The following is a 21,669-nucleotide window of genomic DNA, read 5'->3' on the forward strand; positions in this document are numbered from 1 at the left end:
GCAAGCCAACACCATAGCCACTGAGCAACCATGGCGGATCTCTGTTGGTCCTATTAGAATTTGTATTCTAAAAGAGCTAAAGACAACTTAGCAAGTTTCAACCTCTGTAACTGTGCCACAATGGCCTTAATATGAAAAAATATCTTGAAATTCATGCAGACGTATCACAGTGCAGTCTTAAAAAATTGAAACTTGGTATTTAATCTCTCTTCTATTGTAGTAATCTACCCCTTACTGCAAAACTGGTGAAAAAGAAGACTATAAAGGGCATTTACTGCTTAGCGTCCTTTAAAAGATGGGCTTCTTACCATCCTTGTCAACTTTTCCAGCCTCTGGGTCCAGAATAAGCAGCCGTCCATCCTCAGTCATTTCAAACGGGCATTTTCCCTTGCTTTTCGGTGGTGCTTTAGGATCCGTAGCTGTGTGCAGATAAGAATATGAAAGCATTACAATGGTACTTGAAAAGTGAGACATGTGGAGCCAGGCTGCTTTAGCAGATGTTACCTCACACATGAAAAAAGTCCCACTTTGATATTCACAATACACAGTATACATACACAGTATCTGCTTTCCAGCGGATTTATCCAGGAAGTCCACGATGTCATCTTCTCCTTGCTCTTCAATCCATGCAGGTGCAGCCTTTTTGCCTTTTCTGCTTGCTGGAATTTTCTCATCACTATCGTCAGACTCATCCTCACTGCTGTCCTGCAAGATCTGCTCAATCCTAGAAGAAGATTTGAGGAACTCAGCACAACAGCATACAGTGTGGAGAAAAATGTATCCGCAACAACTAGTTTTTGTAAGAGAATAACAGTGCAATGTCATGCACTGTAAGAGTGGAGTGCAAAAAACTTCAAACACTCATAAAATAGAGCCACTTACTTCATGGTCTTTTACTCCTTAACAATACTGTGAGTACTATTTAGCACACCATCAGGGATGGTGGCAAGACACCTTCAAGCAGTAGAAAATATGTCATAGCAAAACTTGAAGTATGGATGAAGTGAACAGAGAAACAAACTTAAGGCTAACAGCTGAAAAGTGTTTAACAATGGAACATGTTTAAAATAATTTTTTGTGACATTATTAGTGCCTCAACATCTCAATAGGATACTACAAATGAAAGATGCTAAAAATTAGTGTAGTCATTCCATACATTGCAATTTCATGTGCACTCATGGCTTGTTTTTTGCTAGCCACTGCCAAGACACCAGTTCTTGCCACCACTGGTAGGCATTGAGTTCAAACCTAGCAGTTGTCAGACTAGCACTATATTTGCAACAAAATGCTAACACTGGCTTCTTGGCAAGCTACCTACGATGTCAACATGTGAAAGAGCAAGTAGAAACAACAAAAGCACACCCTTCAGTGGCCCCAGATGGTCCAAGGATCCCAGAGCTGCTGGCCACATCATCATCATGTTTTTCTTTGGACTGGTACTCTCTGCTCTTTTCATCCTTCTTCCGTTTTTTTCGCTTCTCAACTTTGCGGATTTTGACGGCTAATTTACGGTAAGGCTCGGGTAAGAGTCCAATGATGTTTTCATAGCTAAAAACAAGAAAAAAAAGAAGCACTAAAGCAGCGATTTATGGACTTCGTAACATCACAGGGTTCTAGAATACACAATTAATAAAGGGAAAATCAGACATCCACCCGTTCGTAGCAATTGCTACAAAGGAAACCCATACGGGTTCCTCGAAAGAAAAGCCTCACAGTTGAAGAAAAATTCGTCCTGGTAGCAATTCGTCTTTGTAGCAAGTGCTACGAACAAATGGATGTCTGATTTTCCCTTTATCTCTCTCCACCTTGCGGGTTTCCGCAGAACTATTACGTCATAGAATACACAAATTCTTTACCAATCAAGACCAATGCCTTTTAGCTTTCAAGACGCTCAGTAAATGGCCACATTATTTAATCATGGCCAAATAACATAATGCTGGATTTAAATTTTTATTGTAATTTAAAAGTATGAAACATGCTTCAATAGACACTGCAGCATTAACAATCTTGCTTGCCCCCTCACTATAGTATGCACCATATCTCGATGAATCAAGCCAATATCTAACTCCACATCTGCCTGCGCTATCACTTTCAACCATACCCAACCTACAGGTCTTGGCAGAAACGTCTCAGCTGGCTTAAGAGATTAAATGGTCACATTACATCTTCACCAGAAGAATCTACACCTACGAACTAAGGCTAAAGAAATTTTCTACACAAAAAATGATAAGATTCAAGATACTAGCTTTATTCAGAGAGATGCCTGAAAGTATTGCACAAATAGCTCCCAGGAAGGCCACTACCTCATTTTTATTGTAAGACAGCTCAAGCTCCGATTTTGCAAAACAGCTTAAGCTCCCATTTTGCATGCTTGTTCCTGCCAACCTCTTCACACATCAATAGTGTGTGCAGACAAAAATAAAAATAAAATGAGCACCTCGGTATCTAGCTGTGTTATAGGCTTCATTACCTATGCTAGCCTGGCTATCCACACTGCGAGCACTGGTCACCAATGCAATTCATTCAAACAAGTGGGAAGACCTGCCGGCTATCAGGGCCCCTTTTGAGCAAAAAAACTTTGGAGATAAGCTGGGCAAGGCTATTTTTCAGGAGTACAAGGCTGTGCAGAAATACTCACCCAAACTTTCGAATCAATTTGACAAAAATGTCTCTCAGCTTCATTCGGAAATGCTTCCGGCAGTCTTCAGACATGGAGCACAGGTTGGGAATCTAAGGGATGCACGTGCAAACAAGACGCACCAGTCACCACACGATCATGTAGTTTACAGCATCCTCACTAACAAGCAACACAACTATTATGCAAGCAAGGAATCTGCAACACAAGCAATTACAACAGGGTATGCCAATAATCATAGATCCAGACTACAAAAGGAAGTTCAGCTGTATGTGATAACTACAGTGAGCTCAATGTGCTTTCAAATGACAATGCAGATTCAACTAACCATAAGACCAACTATACTTTCCCTCAACTTACCAGCTTGGTCAAGTGCTGAGCCAGTTCTTCTGTGGAAAGGATGACAAAGAGCATCCGCACAAAATAAAGAGCTGCTTGCACTATCTCTCGATTATGTGATGCCATGACAATCTCAACAGCTTCAACTACGGCATTCAGCACGTCATTGCTGTAGATACCTGCATACAAAACAGAATCTTTAAGCATCTTCACAATAGCCAATTTTATCATACAGCAATCATATCCCCTTCGGGCGCCGTGTCCCCACGCAGGGACGTGAACTTCACGCGCCCTGTTGCGTAAAAGTGCAAATAAAAACGTCGTTGTGAATGCGCAACACACCCCCCGAACCACATTAATGGACAAGTGGTGCCATCCCACACCAAGTGAAAAAAATGCTGCCGGAGAAGCGCGGGAAAAATGAATGCGTCTATCTTCTACGGAGCGAACTGTAAGTGCTTCTTGTTTTCTTTCATTTTTCACTGTTAAGAGTGTACGCTGCGTGACGCATTGACATTTATTTATTATAATAAGGTCACGTGAATGCGATATAACCGTTGTCATTCTTATCGTCAACATATTCAGCCTTGCACGTACGTGCTTGCGAATATTGGCGTCCTCCCCCGGGGACATGGCGGCTCAAACCCGCCTTTGCCAACACGCTCCTTTTCTCAGTGCGCAGCTCCGCTCTCTCATTGACATCAACAAAACCTATCATTTTTCCAGGCATTTCTAATCATGGTTTAGAAAGAAAAAAGCTGGATGACGACACAGCTGAAAAAAATATTTCGAAGAATTCATAACGGCAATATTTCTGACGCAGAACTCTCTGATGACGAGCACACCGAGCAAGAGACACGGCATACGGTAATGGTGCATGTTTTGTGATCCCAGGTTTAGAAATAATTTTCTGCTTCTTTTCAGACTTCTGCTACAGATAGCACTGTGCAGAGTGCAGGAGCACCTTCCACGCAGGACAAGCAAGTGTCAGATGCATCATCGAAGAGGATGAATGCGTTGAATTGGGTGGCCCGAGCTTTTCACCCTAAGAACACCGATTGCTCCTACAAGCCTCAAGGTGGATCAGTATCTGAGGAGCCCATGGCATACATCACTCGGTATTTTTCACCCACGCTTTTTAGTGATCTAGCAACATTCACTAACATATACGTGCTCCAGACAGATGGAAACATGCTAGGAACTTCTGCGGAAGAAATCAAAGTTTTTTGTGGAATTCTCATGCTCATGGGAATTCTAAAATTCCCGAGAATTCGCATGTATTGGCAAGCCTCGATAAGAATTGCAGCAATAGCGGGATCTATGACAGCAAAGCGATTTTTTAGAATTAGAGCCGCACTGCACATTATGGACTCAAACCCTCCTCGTGACCCAGCCGGCCAGGACAAGTTCTGGAAAGTGCGCCCTGTCATAGAAACCATCAGGTCACAATGTTTGCAGCTGGAAATCTTGAAGCACAATAGTATAGATGAGCAAATGATTCACAGGCCGTGTCCCTACAAAACGCTCTGTGAAGGGAAAGCCAAATCCAGAAGGGGTGAAGGTGTTCCTCCGCTGCAGCGCCGACGACTTAGCTAATGAACTTACACTGTACCAGGGTAAGGGAACAGGAGTCAGTGCGCAACATGCACATCTTGTACTTGGCGGGTCAGTCGTCATGCATCTTGTCGAGGCAATGCCTAAAGAAAAGAACCTGAAGTGCTTCATGGACAACTGTTACACCTCAGTGCCACTCATCCTGCAGCTGAAGGAAATGGGCATTCTTGCCAGCGGTACGATACGAGCCAACCGGCTGCTCAAGTGTTGCCTAAAAAGTGACAAAGAACTGAAGAAAGAAGGTCGGAGAAGCATGGATGAGAAGGTTTCCACGAAAGGAGACATTGCTATTGTGAGATGGCAAGATAACGGAGTCGTAAACATGGCATCCACACAAATTGGAATAGGTAATGTTGGAACAGTCAAACGATGGAGCGAGGCAACAAAACAGCATATTGAAACTGACTGCCCAGAAGTGATTTTAAAGTACAAGTCGTACATGGGAGGGGTCAATAGACTCGAATTCTTAATGTCACTGTACCCCCTTACGGCAAGAACCAGAAAGTGGCCAGTGAGGGTCATGTCTCACTTTGCGCTTTGCAAAAGCTGGATAGAATACCTGAGAGACGCAAGTGCCGAGAAGCTTGCACAGAAAAGTACTTTGGACATGATGACTTTCCAAACAGACATTGCTAACAGCCTAATCGCATGCAGCAGAGCTCCTCCAAAAAAGTGTGGTCGGCCAAGCAGTGAATACTCTGAGCCTGTTGCGAAGAAGGCAAGCCCGCATTTGCTACCGACCGTAACCATCAGGTATGATGGCTACAATCACTGGCCGGAGTATGTCAGCACACTGAACTCGCAGCGCTGTCACCGTGAGGGATGCAAAGCGAAGTGCTGGATTCGCTCTCAAAAATGCCACATGTTTTAGTGCGTGTCGGCACACAATTGTTTTTACCTTTTTCACGCCAAGTAGGCTTTAAAGTCTTCGCTTTAATTTACCAATCAAATCATAATTCATTAATCGTATCCTGTTCCAAATATCTCGCTGAGAACACTACCGCACGTTCTGTTAATGCTGTGCTTTATTTTTTCTGTATTGAGGCGACCTGTCCCCGAATGGGGACATCGCAAAATACAATGAAAGAATAAAATTTTTGTTGTAGTCTCTTCAAGACTCGTCATTTGAAGTGTGAAGAGCACGAAATGATGCTCATATATTTTCTTTATTTCTAAGATTTTATTCGTGCCTGAAGGGGATATATCAAAAAAACATACAGCATACCTGACTTCAAGAGACTGGCCACCACTGTGCAACACATATTACACTCTTAGCCATATTTCTCGCAAAAAAAATCAGGTGTGTTTTATTTCTACTTTGCACACGGAAAATGTGTGCACTTTCGATTCGAGGGCGTGTTAGAATAGGCCAAATACTGCTAAACGAATCAGCAGTGTGTTTTGATGTTTTTCTGCATCTTGCTGATTCAACTCACCAGATAATTCAATCATTTCGTAGGTCCTGTCAGGGTCGAATTAACGGAAGTCGACTGTAGTGGAGAATAGCAAGTGCTTTATTGCCGCTCAGTACTCAGTCAAAGGTCAATATTTTAGCTAGTAACAACAAGACTTTATTTTGCAATTAGCCCAGCATTTACATTAAAAGAGCTAAAGCACTGTAAGCGGACTCCAGCTGGGGCAGCTTGCTTCCAGAGGTGTAACTGGGGCAAGCACTAGCTTCAGCTCTGCTGGTAAGCAGCTGCAGAAGCCTCAACTCCAGATGTTTTGTTCAGCGCATTTTCTAAGTGGCCAATGGCTGAATGGGGCCCGTTCTGGCGGGAATTTGAAAGGAAAAGTCGCCTCTTTCAGATGAGACCAAGATGTCTGCACTAGCACACGTGGAAGAGCAGGTGCGCGGTTTTGGAAAATGTGACGTTTCAGTGCAAGTTCCGCCTGAAATTCAGCTAGCACATGTCGTATAAGGCGTCACTGTGGCTAAAATACTGATATTATCGGTATGAAATTAGCAATGTAGATGCAATAATAGCTGTACGCTCCAAAAATGCAATAAAAAAAATAGAGTTTTTTCGCAATTTTTGGTCGCCACAACCCGTGTCCCCCTTAACTCTTCTTGGGAGGGATCTCGGCGAGACCTCTCGCACTGTTAAAACTGGTAACTTTACGTGAAAGCATTGTGGTAAGCAGTTTATTTTAGTAATGAACACATTATGAAGTTGACGGTGCCTCTGTTTCCCAATGTTATATCCTACATACAGCATAATTATTTTTAATTTTACAAATATTTTCATTGCAGATAACATAATTCTGGTCTTTGAGCTGGATTATTCAAAGAGGCAGACATTACTTGCACGAGAAATTGAAACACATATTCAACTAATTAAGAAAAATCACGAATTATCTTCTAAATTAATTACCTTACAGCACATACTACAATTTACTAATTGCAAGGCACATTCACTTGGAATAATTTTCCAGAATGACGCCATTTCGGAGATATACGCCATCAAACTCATCGTAAAAATGCACTGTTGTTCCACTTACTTTTTTAACAAAATGCTCTTTTATGCATTGAAGCACAAAAGTAACTGGAATGCGCATGTATTTCGTTCCACACTTTCGAAAATAATATCTCCAAACTGGTGTCGTCCTGGAGCTCACCGGCTATAATTAGTAAATTGCAATATGTGCCATAATATAACTAAGAAGTTAATTAGTCAACTTTTGCTTATTAGTTGAATATCTGTTTTGATTTCTCATGCTAATAATGTCTGCCTCTTCAAATAATCCAGCTGAAGGACAAGAATTATGCTATCTGCCACCATGCGATCTTTAAAAATTCCATAAAACTTAAGAATGATCACTCTGCATAAGTGGTATTGTTATTAGTGGACTCCACTGTACAGCAATACAAGCTCCCCATCTTTACGATATCAGCCCTCCCCCATTACCCTCTTCTGTCTTTTTCTCTGTCCAGCTATACGGCACTTCACTACGAAGTCATCCACACTTGGCTGCATCCTCCTCCATACAGTGAACATTGGTGAACAAAACTTTAGGTGACACCCCACTCTGGGCATACTAGGAATTATGTCCATAAGAGCACTATATTTACTAGTTTACACAGGCAGGAGAGCAGCACACAGCAGTGCGAGGACACCAATGAACGAATGCGTAAGAAACAGCTATGAAGGTGGGTATACTGTGCTGTAAGCATTTTCACTTTACCGTGCCGTAGGTAAGATGGCAAATGGCATTCAATATTTTGAATATTTCTTATTAAATTGAAGTTTGATTAGGTTACATCTTTAGTTAGTATCTTAGACAACGAACACACATATGTGTGCGTGTAGTAATGGGACAATTCTACGGATATCCAGGCTTTAAACTAATGTGAGTGCCAAATCAGAAGGTTTCGCTGTACTACATAGTTGCTTTACAACTTTATCCGTACCACTATTCCACTGTGTTCAATAACATATACATATGATTCTAACGTGCACCCAATTTTTACGGTCTTAGAGTAAGAAAATAAATGTGGTGATGATTTGGGATTTTAATGGAGCAGCAGCCGTGCAAGCTATGATGCGCCAAGCACGTTTTTCGAAGTAGTTCATTTGTTCAAATGTGGTAAAATGGTGTAAATGGCCAAGCAAAAGTATAAGAGCATAAAATGTGCTACAGTTCCTGTAGGGCTTCTGTGGCTTTGAAATAGTTGAAGTATATTCATATGGCACAAGTGGTTCATCGCTCAATAAGAGCATGGGATGGAAAGGGATTCTTTTTTTTTGTAACAAATTTTAAAATATCTTTGTCTGCATTTTTCTAAGCCGGGACATAGGATTAAGTGACATAGGATTACCTCGTAATATCTTTCAAGAAAAATAAAAGTAAACCTGAATGTAAACCTGCACAAAATATAGCCTGTCATTACGGTCACGATTAGAAAAAAGGGAACATGCAGAACGTATGCTCACAGAAGGGAAACATTTTTTTTTTTTTTAAACCAGCTTTCACGCAAGAAAGAGGCACATTTTTGTCACCATTTTCGCTTTAGTGGCCACAGATAAGCACACAAAACAGTTTTCCCGAGCAATCACTTTTAGGGATACTACTATCACATTCACGAGATTTTATGTAGCTCTGCATCTGAAGTAGCAATAACTTGATTTGTGCGAGTTGGTTCATTTTGAGTAAAACTTGAAGCCGCACGAAGAAGACGATGACAGTAATTGAAAAACACAGCAGGACGAGTGCTGTACTGCCAACTAGAAAATTTATTGAAAGATCAACCAGCTTTTATAGCATGTCAGAAAAACACCAACAATAACCAAAAAGGTTAAAAGGCATGCATACTGTATACATGTAAAGGTGCTTATCTAGAAAATTTATCTCAAGATTTGTTAGGCTGAGTGACGTTGTGCTAACACAATTATCTCCTTCTTTGGTAATGTACTACGCTTCTACAATTTCCGTTCTAGATAAGCACCTTTAGTATTTGTAGGCAATACGCATGCCTTTTAACATTTTTGGTTATTGTTGGTGTTTCTCTGACATGCTATAAAAGCTGGTTGATCTTACAATAATTTTCCAGTTGGCAGTACAGCACTCCTCCTGCTGTGTTTGTTTTCAATTACTGTCCTCGTATTATTCGCGCTGCTTCAAGTTTTACTCTGCATCTGACTTCTCGGAATATGCGACCGGGAGTGTTTCTAGCTTGCTTTGCAGATAGCGAGCTTAGCAGAGTGCCAGAAATGCTGGTGGCTGTATATGCTGACGCATCCAGTGCCGAATTGCACGAAATCTCATCCAAATGATAGTATCTCCGAAAGTGATTGCAGTCGAGCACAAAATGAGCCCACAGTAACCTTCATAAAAACGTGCTCTGCCGCCATCTCGTGATGGTGATGACGAAGCATCTGACGGCTCTGATGGCAGGCTGTTGCCAACACTGCGAATGCAGTTTAGGTTTCGTATCCGATTGTAATGTGCAGGCAATTTCAGACCCTTTTTTTTTTTTCAGAAAGAAGGTGTGCGTAAGACTCATGCAAGTACAGTAGTACACATGTCCGCTGGTTCCTGTGAGGTATGTAAGTGGTAGAAATGCAAACAAATAACTTCTCAGCAGCTTAGGAATAGCACCCATTATGCAAGTGCAAGTTTAATAATATGTCTTATTACAGCTTTTGGTATGTTTAAACACATCTTGCACCAGCACATAACAAATCTGCACCGAACACCATAAACGGGCACTTGTACCTTTGAACTCGTAGAGGGCAGTGGAGAGAGCCAAGATGGTGCAGCTGACTAGGTAGGAACCACCTGTGAAGCCAGCCGTCAGCTGGGACACAAGCTCCTTGATAGCTGCGCCGGGATCCTCTGGCTGCCATCTGATCAGTGCCTTGCCCACAGTTAGCACAACCTCATACGCTGCCTGCCGCACCTTAGCAGCATTCACTTTGGTGCACAATACCGCCTGCAACCAGCGATTTCCAAATATGCAATAAGTCCACCAGTTGATTACAAAACCGCCCATGACTACTGCTCCCCAATATTTTTCAATTGACAGAAATGAGTTCCCACTAAACATAATGGAAGTATCCTTTTAACAAATTTAGTATCACATGTATCAGCATAATATAGCTAGCGAAAGCTGAATGGGCTCTGTTTTTACGCACACAGATTTTATAATACATAGTTGGGGGTGTGTGAAGATTGATCAGTTTGTAAATGGCATTTGTTAATTTGATTTACCCCACACGTTCAGTATAAATGTGCATGAATAACACTTTTACACAATTTATAGAATGATGCAAAACCATGTCAAATCCTGGCAGACTTTCCAGTGGATAGTTAAAGGGATGGAGAGCATCAACTGCTTTATGTAGACGACTGCATGCTGAAAATGCCTGTGCAAGTAAGTATACCCACATTCTGAAATGCAATGCATACCAACGCTGAATGCTGACGTAGGCAGCACTCAACTTATGGCAAATGCTTGTCAGTGCTCAACACAGAGCATCTATGCCATGTGTTTTCTTACTTTGAAAAATTTGCTTTTAAATTGCATGGGGCAAGTAGCGTAGTTCAGCCTGTTCAGGCGGATTATCTAGCGAGGCAGACTTTACTTGCATGAGAAATTGCATGCCCAGGTGGCTAACTTAATTAACTTTTAAGAATATTCTCTAATTAACCATTCACTTTAGGGCACATGCTAAATTGTGCAGTAGTAAAGTCATATCTGCTTATCATAAATCCTAAGACTAGTGCCACTTTCGAAACATTGGATACAAAATATTGTTACGCGAAAGCACAGCAATGAAACTGTTTACAGGGTGTATTTACAAGGGTAGCAAGCACTGGCCAGCATAGAAGCCAGCCAACATTGGGCAAAGCATGCCGTTGTCATCAGATAAACAGTGGCCACTTATGGGTACGTCCTAAATCCAAGGGTCAACATCATCTTCTAGTAGCTAAAGAATTTATTGCCAGTACAGTCAAAATTATCCCAAACTGCTCGATGCATGCTCTTGGGAAACTTAGCTGTAACACCAATGTATTCTCTAGCCCACATTAAAATAAATATCAATTATGGGGTTTTATGTGTCAAAACCACAGGCTGATTATGAGGCACGCCATAGTGGGGGACTCCGGAATAAGTCGGACTACCTGGGGTTCCTTAACGTGCACCTAAATCTAATACACAGGCGTTTCCCATTTTGCCCCTATCAAAATGTGGCTGCTGTGGCCAGGATTTGATCTTGCGACGTCGCACTTAGCAGCCCAACACCACAGCCATTAACCACGGCGGGTGAGCCCACATTAAGGCCAGATATCTTGAAAGTGTGCTAGTCTTTTGGTTTCAATACTGCTCAGCTTCAATTTCTCAATTGCAACATGCAGCCTAAAGTGAACAATTATAAATGTTAATTAGTGAATTGTGCTAATTAACTATCTGTACATTGCAATTTCTTACGGAGGTAAGTGATGGATAATATTGTTCCAACTTTTCAGATGCACTTATGGAAATGTTGGAACAATGTTATCCATCACAGGTTATCTTTAGGAATCTGTTCAAACTGAAAAAGAAATGGTGGCGTAATGAAACTAAGTGCAACAGGCAGGAAAATAAGTCATTCGTAAAGACTGTCTGTCCTGCAATTAGATGTGACTAGCCATCACATGTGGCAATGTCGCACCTAACAGCACAATACCCGCAGCGGTGGGTTAGCGGCTCTTGCATTACGCTGCTAGACAGAAGGTCACAGACTTGATTCCTGGTTGTGGCAGCCGCATTTCAATGGGAGTGACGCCTGCGTACTTGGATTAAGGTCGACATTAAAGAACCCCAGATGGTCAACATAAACCAAAAGTCCCCCACTACGGTGTGGTTCATAATCAAATACAGTAGAACCTCATTCACATGTTTTGGAAAAAGCCACGAGAAAAACGTATTAACCAGGAAAATGTTCAATCCAAAGTAACTAAAAAAATTTGACAGACTCAACTATTGTTGACATCTACGTAATGCGAAGCGTCATGTGGATCGCTGCGGCACGAGACACCGTCGCATGTCGAGCTGGTGGTGCTCTGGCGGCCTGAGACCTATTTTGTTGTCTTCCTATTGCGTGGTGCTTTAAGAGGGCGACGCGAAACAGAAACGAAATCGAGCTGATCGGTGATGCCGAATGCCGCCGAAGCGAAACCTGATGGCCACATCGCGCCGGCCGAAGAAGTGAATGGCAGCGCATTTGGATTATCGCCTACTAAATGCGTGCAGTACGCTACCAATGGCACCATATATATGCACCATGCACTGTAAAACAGATAGGTGAAGAGGCTTATCGCAATAGGTTTGGCGGCGATTGCTGTGAATGCGGTGTGCGATGACCCGGGCAGAGATTCGCTGCTACCGGAATAAAGAAGTGTGCGTGCTGTGGTTTTCATATGGGACAGGCGGGGTTCTCGATCGCGTGCGCCTCGCGCCTTTTCTTGTTCAAATGAGATCTAGCAGCCGGAAAACATACGTATACGATCGCAGTCTGCAGCAGGGACGGCGGCGCGTTTCGGTTATCGCCTATTCAAAGCATGCACTGCACTTCCAACCGCACCACGCGCTGTGAAACAGATAGGTGAAGGTGCTTATCGCAATAAGATTAGCGATCATAGCTGTGAATGCCCCGGAGAAGATATGCTGGAACCGGAATGAGAAACTGAGTGCGCACCGGCATTTTCACATGAGACAGGCGGACGAGTATTGCGGTGAAGCTGCCGCGGCGGGCAGCTACAGTCAAAACCGGCTATATCGAACTCGCAAGAAAACGCCTATCAGTTCGATATAGAGCATAATTCGATATAAGCCTGCTAAATAATTGGATGTCATAAAAGCACATACTATTTATAAAATCACTTTATTGACGAAACTAGCTTAGTTTCGCATAAATTAGTCCTGCATTTTCTTCTGCTTGGGCAATTTCGCTGCCTGCGACGCACGCACTTCCCCACGTTGTCTAAGGAGTCCGATCAGCTGAGGCCGCAACTTTCCGCATTCGCGCAGAAGCACCGGACTAATGCGAGTGCACCAATCACTTCGGAGGATGTGGGCAAAGGACCATAGTTGCTTTCCTCAACGTGCCTACTTTCATTTGTGCTCGGTACGATGTCGGCGATGTAGTCTTCGTTTCGGGATCTACCGTCGTCGCGACACCATCATCTGCACTCGCAAACTCGTCCACCGTTGACTCGAATGTCCCGGAAATTTTGACAGCTCGCTCCAAACTTCGGCAACACCGGCAACGGCTTCGTCGCATTCATCAGAATTTACAGTCATCACCGAGCACGCGGAAACCGGCACGTATGAAGAACGCCTCGTACACGGCCGTGCGTACGCGTCGGGCGCCATGGGCACCGGGTTGCGAGTATGGCTACTTTAGCCCTAATCGTGCTGAGAGTGCTCCTCGGAATCTTGCACGCTGCGGGGATATCGCGTTCGACGCGATTTATGATTTCGATCTTCGACGAAAGGCGAATTCTGCCGCTTCATCACGGCAACACTGCGGGAGAAGGCCCACAAGGCGCAAACACGATTAACCAGAGAAGCAGCCAGACAACTCGCACTTTCGCCATCTTGCACGAAGAGCGCACAAGAGCCTCTGATTGGCTGCCTGAGCAAGCGCTGTAGGCGGGCCAGGATCGTTTTTTGCTGGGGAGTGTCGATAGATAGTGATCTAAAGAAAGGAAGGACGCTTGATTCTGCAACCCGTGAGGGAGCACGGCGAAGCGGCGTCAGGGGAGAGGGAGAGGGAGTGGGAAGTGAAAGATGATAGAGAAAGAGGGAGGGTAATAGCCTTCACTATGTGCGACAGGGGGAGTGTCGACGGCTCGCCCGAACAGCCCGAGGCAGCGCTGTCACGGTAGGGAGAGCGGTTGGATGGAGCCGCGCCGCCGGATTTCCCCGCTACTGCGAGGGAAAGCCAACTTCTGGGGGCACTTTTCCGCCGCTTGATGTTCGATATATCGGGAGTCACTGCAATATATGCTCGATGTAAGCGTAATTTTTGCTATATATACTCATTGTAACTGTACCGTGACCAGAAATTGTTCGATATATAGAATAATTCGATGTAAACGGGTTCGATATAGTCGGGTTCGACTGTATATACTGTTCTTGATCGTGCGTGCCTTGTGCAATTTCTTGTTTACATGGGATCTAGTGGCCAGAAAGCGTATCATATGATCACAATTTGGCAATGTCCTGAACGCTCGTGCCGGAAAATTGTGTTTTCCGAGAACGTATGAAGCGGTAAAAAATTATGGTAACTCTACTGGGTTATTTTTTATGTTTTAGACTGAGAACGCTGGCGCCGAGAAAACGTATGTAGCGGGAACATACCAATGAGGTTCTACTGTAGTTGTTTTGGCATGTAAAATCCCGCAATTTATATTTTAATACCACAGTAAAATTTCAGCTTGCTTTACTTCCAAGCATGGAGGCACTGAAGGAATGCACATCTTAGGTGCTGCACTGTGTGTGTCTCATGGCCTACTAATACAAGCATAAAAGGCAGCACAACATGTTTATGCAGCACTTCAGATTACCATAAAAGCAACAGCTGAGTGTCAACAATATGCCAAGATGGAAAACAATAACGCTTTAACAAGACAATTATAAAGTATTTTACATGCAGCCATATAGAACCACCAAAGATGGTTTCAATTGTGTGTGTGTGGGGGGGGGGGGGGAGACAGTCCCAGATTATCAGAAGCATTAAGAACATGTTTTACTTACTCTTTTCCATATTGTATGATCACACAAGGCTTGAACATTTGAAATGTTAGAAACTACTTGATGTACACACTACTACATATAGTATACTCTGTCATGTAATACAAATCTGTGCTTCTCATGGCTCTAACGCCATATCAGCACTCTGACTGGCTACAGGAAAGAGTCCCAATATATGCATGACTACACATACACTTGCTTCTTGCCGATTGTACTACTGTATAAAAATGTCAGTTCAAAATGGACAATCCCAATGATACTACTAAAGCAGTTATACACAGTGGGTTCATATCATTACTAATGTCCAGTGTTGCAATCAATGTGAAAACCATAAAACAGTCATTAGGTGCACTTGGTACTGTTTTCATCAGCAGCCCATTAAAAGGCGCCATCTAACAGTTATTAAGGACCCACACATGCAGCAGTTTTTTAGAAAAATTTGTGTTTATTCGATAAATCTTTTTCTACCTGCAAGCTTCCTTGTTTAAAAAGTGTGAACATCAGCAGCACTGTTAACAGAGCAATAGTAACAGCACGCCCCAAAAGTGCTGTGTTGCACTTTGAAACTATGAAATATGAAACAATACAGTCGGCTACTGATTTCTCGGACTCTAAAAATTCAGACATGCTCGATTATTCGGTCCGCTTAGCGGTACCGCCATTCTCCCCATAGACCATAACGTATGACAACTGCTGAAAGTTCGAACACCTTGCAACCTCTCGTCTGATTTTTCGGACATTCCTTGAGCCAACTCGATCAAGAGCACCATGCACAGACACTGACCGGTGCATGGTTCGACTTGCTGAACGCCATTTTTGTTTTGAACGGAGCTTCCTTGCTGCCCCCAAAGTGGCGCTACTGCAAATCCCCGATCATCATCATAGTTTCTGTCTGGTTCGATAGAGTGGCTACAGCAGTTCCGGTCTCAGCTTAGTAAGCCACGTCAAAATAATCCAGCAGCTGATTTGTTTTTTCGTGCACAACGCTGCGAATAGGCCACATTTTTCGTTTGTGCGACTGGTGTCCGCGTGGCAGCATGGTGGTGTTTGTGTGCTGTGTCGAGGTTGTGGTGATCCAACGCGGCATACGGAAACATCACGTCAAGTGTCTAATGGCGCCGACAGTGCCCGCGCAGACTACACTGGGGAACGCCGGCACGCGGGTGCCGGGAGGCCTAGGATTTGTCGCCTTCTGATGTGCTCCCTACTGATGCCGAAAATGTTCTGCCGAGACCTGCACAATGGTTGCACTGCGATTCCGGACACCATCTCATTTGACAGTTTCACAGGTGCTGACACTGCTGTACTGACATGTGCAGAACTCGACGACGGTGAGATCATTCGTCAGGTTTCTGCTACGTCGCCGGACGACGACTCCGAGTCGGCTCCAATGACTCCGAGTACAAGCAGTGACTGTGCTTTCAGCCGCCTATAGTGACCGTACGACCCTCTCCAAGATTCAGGCTTACCTGATTGCGCATAAACGGAACAGCGTGCAATGGCGCATTCATGATTTCTTCATGCCTACTGCCGAGCCTGAATAAGCGCGTGGAAATAAAGGACTTCTTTATTTTTTTTTTCTTTCTTAATCTGCTTTTTGGGACATCTGTTTATCAGACATTTCCGCAGTCCCCGTGAGGTCCGAATAAACGGTCGGCGGCTGTACCTTGTAACTGCAAATTGTGACAGGCTTCTGAAAAGCTTATACAGTCAAATCTTGTTATAACCAAATGGGTTATAACAATTTAGTGAAGATAACGAAGTAATTGCAACTACCCCTGAAATTCCTGTAGAAACATGCATTTAAGATGTTGTTCTAATGAAGCAAAATTTTCCTATATAGTAATATATATTGTTACGATCGGCCAGTGGGGGAAGCAGCCTTCCAGCCTCTACTGCCCTACTGTAACAAATCGCTTCATGAGGCTAACAATACGTCACCTCGGACAGACCAGCTGCAACACCAAGACAAGACACGTTTGATGGCTACGGGGTTGATGGATGGCACGTGGTCGCCAGCTACGACGCTGTTATCAATGAACACTTTTAAAAGTGCTTTATACGCCGCTTCGTTACAGTCGCTACTGGGCCATACAAGGAGCCAAAACACGAGACTGGAGTCAAACATGACACCCCTGTCTGCGAGCATCCTCATCTTTCTCTGGGACAGTGAGCCATGTGCAAGTGAAAGTGAGCTCTGATGTGCTTAGCCAGAAAGATCAAGTCAGGGTCTGACCAATAGCTCATGTTATAAGAACGATGAACTGCACTTCGCTCTCCGGCCAGTACGAGTATGCCTCTCCTACGTAAATAAAGCCCTCATCGTTCCTCATCCTCTCGACCTCGTACTTTTCACTAAAGAAGCAACCCTCATCCAGTAAGCTTGGAAGACATCATGGGCACTGCTAAGCCTCCGTGTGACGCCCTGTAGCGTAGGCCAGCTACCTGTTACAAGACGCACCGGCAGCGTAGGCTTGAGAGTGACCCCCTGTGCGATGCCAGACTGTGTGAGGCCATGACTCCCGGATCTATAATATACATATAACTTTTGTACATTTACTGACCATCTCGTGCTGACTAGACCAAAATTTGGCAGCACAAAACGTTGCTAATAAAAACTCATCTGATGTGGCAATGTAGAAACCCCACGACTTCTTGCCAACGTGCCAAACCAGCCATATTGCCAAGTTGGTAGGCAAGCTCACACAGTACTGCTACTGCCTCACCACTGCACTCTTACCAATGTCACAACTTTTGCAATCTCTTGAGCTTTGTGCATACAACACACTATGCAATGGTTCAGGGATGTGTTCAGATACAACACTAAGCCAGATTAAAATGCAAACAGTGGAGCAAGCACATGGCTTGTGGAATGTGAAGAAGGATGCCTTTTCAGGCATGCAGCATTGTCTAACCACCGCTGCAATGAACTGCCCCACATGCACAGTCACAGTTTTTTTTATCAGAAGAATGGCTTGCTGAGCAAGTTTGTATTTTATTCTTGAAGTGAGATGAAAAAAAAAAGAATCTTAATACAAAGGCAAGGAAGGCAGCACTGTGTCCATCTTCCTTGCCTTCATATTTACTTTTCACGCTGGTTGCTTCAAGGGTTTTAAATGTCCTGGAACCATATTTTATAACTATATACTACTTTTTCAATTCTTTTTGCCCTACGTCAGTGGCTCGGAGAAAGCCATGCCAGTGTTAGTGCTGGCGTCAGCTAAACGGGGTGATGAATAATGGAATTAGAAATCAAAGATGGGCTTGTTTGCTTCCACATTCTTGGCCATCACTCAGGTTACTACCCACATTTCGAAATGTGCCTAAGAGCCCTGCAAGCCTCCGATTTCATGCAGTGATACCGTATTTACTTTCATAATGATCGCATTTTTTTGTCAAAAAAATTGACCCAAATTCAGGGGTGCGATCATTACGCGGGTTAAAATTTCCTGCAAAAATTTTTTTTTCATCCCGCATTTGCTTTGGGATGACAACAGGTCAAGCAGGCGGCTGCCGCTATACAATTGTGCTATAATAGTGCGGGACTGGTGCGGGACACCAAAACAAAAATGGCTGCCGGCAGAGCAAGCCAAACGCGATTTTTTTTCTTCTCGCGCACACATTACGCATTGAAACAGTTTCTTCCGTATCAGTAACGAGTAATATCGTTAATATTGGCAAGTTTGCGACAATAACATAGCCATGTCAACTTTGAGGGGACAGAAACAGAGATGGGCGCACTTAGCTACCATTGACATAGAAACACATGGCGGGCATGCTGCGGGAACTGCGGCATTTGTTTTTACTATCCTAATACAGCACGTTTCCGCTAAAGGTGGGCGAATATCTTAGTTGTGTTACAAGCGTCGGCGTATGAATAGGGTACACTTTTAACGTATCAGTGTAAACGTGGCCACTGTAGTTGCCACTCGCGATTTGTTGAGTGCCCACGAGTGCAGACAAGAAGAGTCGAAAGGCACCTTTTTTGTCGTTGTTGGCCAAAACCATTATGAAGCCTACAAGTAATAAAGCCAAGGCAAGTTTGGTTGTAGCTTTTTTTTTTTTTTTCATGGAAGTGCGGAAAGTGATGAAAGGAATGAAATGGGGCATCTGCTTAAGAATGTTTGGTGCCTGCTGACCGCTTAGTATGTCTTCAAGAGTCGTTCGCGTAGCATTTGACAGCATTTGACAGCATTCGACAAATGGTAAGCTAGACTTGGAAGACAACATATTGCTGCGACAAGTTCGGGGTGCGATCATTACACGGGAAAGAAAAAAATCGAATTTTGACGACAAAATTCAGGGGTGCGACTATTATGCGAGTAAATACGGTATATCTGTTGTGCAGCTATTTCTGCATGCCCGCCAACAGCAAAGATAGGTTAGCATTGACAGCTGCATTAGAAAAAGCAGTCATCTCACTGAAGAAGATGTGATAGAAAACAATGTTTCATGGTCCTTCAGCGGTGCACTCTGGGCTTCAGCACTGGCTTTGACTTATCCACTAAAGTAACTCATTGCAACCCCTGTTGGCCGTAAGGGTGGACAACATTTATAATGAAGTACAGTGAAATTTCAATAATTTGAAATTTCTTCATTCGAACTGATGGATAACTTCAACAGCTCTCTTGGTCTCAGCAAAGTCATATGTATTTGAATAGCGAGAAACACCCGCGAATTCCAGCTACAAAAATGGCACAGCAGTTATTTCAAACAAAATTGTTGCTCCCATAGATCACTTTCTGGATAAACCCAAACCAACAGCGAAAATTCAATGTGTCACTATCGACCATGCCATAGAAAGGATGCGCTGAGAGCACAGACCGAACTGGAGCAACCAGAGCAGCAAGCAAGCAGAGTGGTGCACGCTCTCCTTTCCTGTCCCCTAGAGGGAGTCCCCTAGTGCAGGGTTGATTACGCTACCAGTACACTGTACACTGAGTTGTGCTAGACTGCACTCACTTGCTCCCCTCCCCTCCCTCTCTCTTAGCACGCACTTGATCACACTGTACGCTCACGTACCCCCTCCTCCTAGCGCGTGCACACTCAATGAAGTCATCTCCCACACTGGGCATGCAGGAAGACAGTGCGCATCCAGCCACTATCCTTCTCATCCCTCATACTGTCCCTATTGTGGAGCAAAGCCCACAGTATATCATTGCACCTGGGAGTGCCCACACCCTCGAGGTTACTCCCCTATTTCTTCACCTTCCTCCTGGGAGACTGCGCTGACCAGCTCAGACCTGCAAGAGCAGCGACGGCTGATCTGGCGGGCACGCGGAGTGGCGCGAGCGAATTGGGCCCTGAACTAAGGGCTCCACTCTACGAGGAAGTCACCCAATCTCATTACAACTAAAATCTCTCTCTCTCTCTCTCTCTCTCTCAGCTTACCCTCACACGTTTCCCTTTGAATCCACAGCAAACGACATGCGTGACGCAATCTTATCGCACTTTGACATTTACGGGACCTGCTTCTTTGGGCACGCCGTCGTGTGCCGATCTTTTACATAACTGCAGTGATGTCCATGAAAAAACCGAAGACTGCACAAACATAGGGAAAGTTACAGTGACCTTTGGTCAAACTTCTGGGCAACCACAGTGATTATTTATGCAATGCAAAGTTTAATGATCTGTTTGCAGTCTACCTTTAATGTCTAGGTTTGCTCTTCTCCACTTGTTTGGGCGCCATACTAAAGCAGTTATATGGAGGAGCTTTATATCTTTGCAAATATACAGCGTTGCAATCGCTTCAATATTTGATTTTTTCGATGTGATGCCAGTGATGGCTTTTGTTTTGCACGCTGTATCACACAAAGGAGCCAGCGCTATATTTAAAAGGGCTCTCCTTAGTTCTAACTCTGTTTTATTCAATTTCCAGCCCTTTCTGGAGTTCGAATTAACTAGATTCTACAGTAATTTTGGCTTTACTTTATTTTGTTATGATGAGATTCTACTGTAATTCAATATACAAGCTTTCTTTTTTTTTTCTGTCGAACATTTAAAGGAATACCTGCTATCTGCGCTGCTTTCGGGCACTTGCCGGATAGCAGCCCCACCGACATTGCACTGCAAGACAATGGCAACGACACATGACACAACTTGAGGAAACCAGAAGGGGAAAAGAAGCAACACCACACGCAGTGCCAAGTAGACAATTATGAGCCCAAGGCTGCATTTGGAAGGCTATGTGATGATACATGAAGCAAAGCCAGAGTCTTCAGCAAGAGCTCAAGTAGTTACATAACACACCTTGGTCAAGGGGTTAACTTCAGGACAACAGAATGAATGATGGAACTAAAATAACACAAGTAATTTGGAAGACTTACCTCATGAAGAGCTGTCCAGGCAAAAGACTTGTGGTCAATGCTCAGGTTACCAAGCAAAAGGACCAAGCAACGAAGGCGTGGCTGCACAAAAAACAAGCAATTCATTAAACAAGCCAACAAGGCATAGATTAACCAACGAGTGCAGCCACAGCTGAACCTGTACATACGTCCCAAAGGGACTACTGCTCTTCAGTGATCTTTTACATAACTGCAGTGATGTCCATGAAAAAACCGAAGACTGCACAAACATAGGGAAAGTTACAGTGACCTTTGGTCAAACTTCTGGGCAACCACAGTGATTATTTATGCAATGCAAAGTTTAATGATCTGTTTGCAGTCTACCTTTAATGTCTAGGTTTGCTCTTCTCCACTTGTTTGGGCGCATCATGCCTAGTTTTTTTCGGCTTCTAATTTGCAAGCTACCTGCAATGCCCAGGGCCTTCCTTCATTGGCCTTTTCCAGTCTTAACATATTCTTAATCAGGTTGAAGATTAAATCTCCCAGCTCCAGTA

At 43.7% G+C, this 21,669-nt stretch overlaps 1 protein-coding gene across 1 annotated transcript in view; it reads right to left on the reverse strand.

Moving 5' to 3' along the window:
• Positions 1 to 21,669, reverse strand: part of LOC142565850 (RRP12-like protein) — a 63,754-nt gene that overhangs the window by 8,271 nt on the left and 33,814 nt on the right. The window contains exons 21-27 of the mRNA XM_075676399.1: positions 21,158 to 21,238; positions 9,806 to 10,022; positions 2,996 to 3,153; positions 2,639 to 2,730; positions 1,363 to 1,548; positions 558 to 724; positions 309 to 419 (exon numbers count right to left, since the gene is read on the reverse strand). Of these exons, the coding sequence (XP_075532514.1) occupies positions 309 to 419; positions 558 to 724; positions 1,363 to 1,548; positions 2,639 to 2,730; positions 2,996 to 3,153; positions 9,806 to 10,022; positions 21,158 to 21,238 (1,012 nt within the window). The remainder of the gene's footprint in view (positions 1 to 308; positions 420 to 557; positions 725 to 1,362; positions 1,549 to 2,638; positions 2,731 to 2,995; positions 3,154 to 9,805; positions 10,023 to 21,157; positions 21,239 to 21,669) is intronic.

The sequence above is a fragment of the Dermacentor variabilis genome, unplaced genomic scaffold (assembly GCF_050947875.1).
Source record: "Dermacentor variabilis isolate Ectoservices unplaced genomic scaffold, ASM5094787v1 scaffold_12, whole genome shotgun sequence".
In the NCBI taxonomy this organism is placed as follows: Eukaryota; Metazoa; Arthropoda; class Arachnida; order Ixodida; family Ixodidae; genus Dermacentor; species Dermacentor variabilis.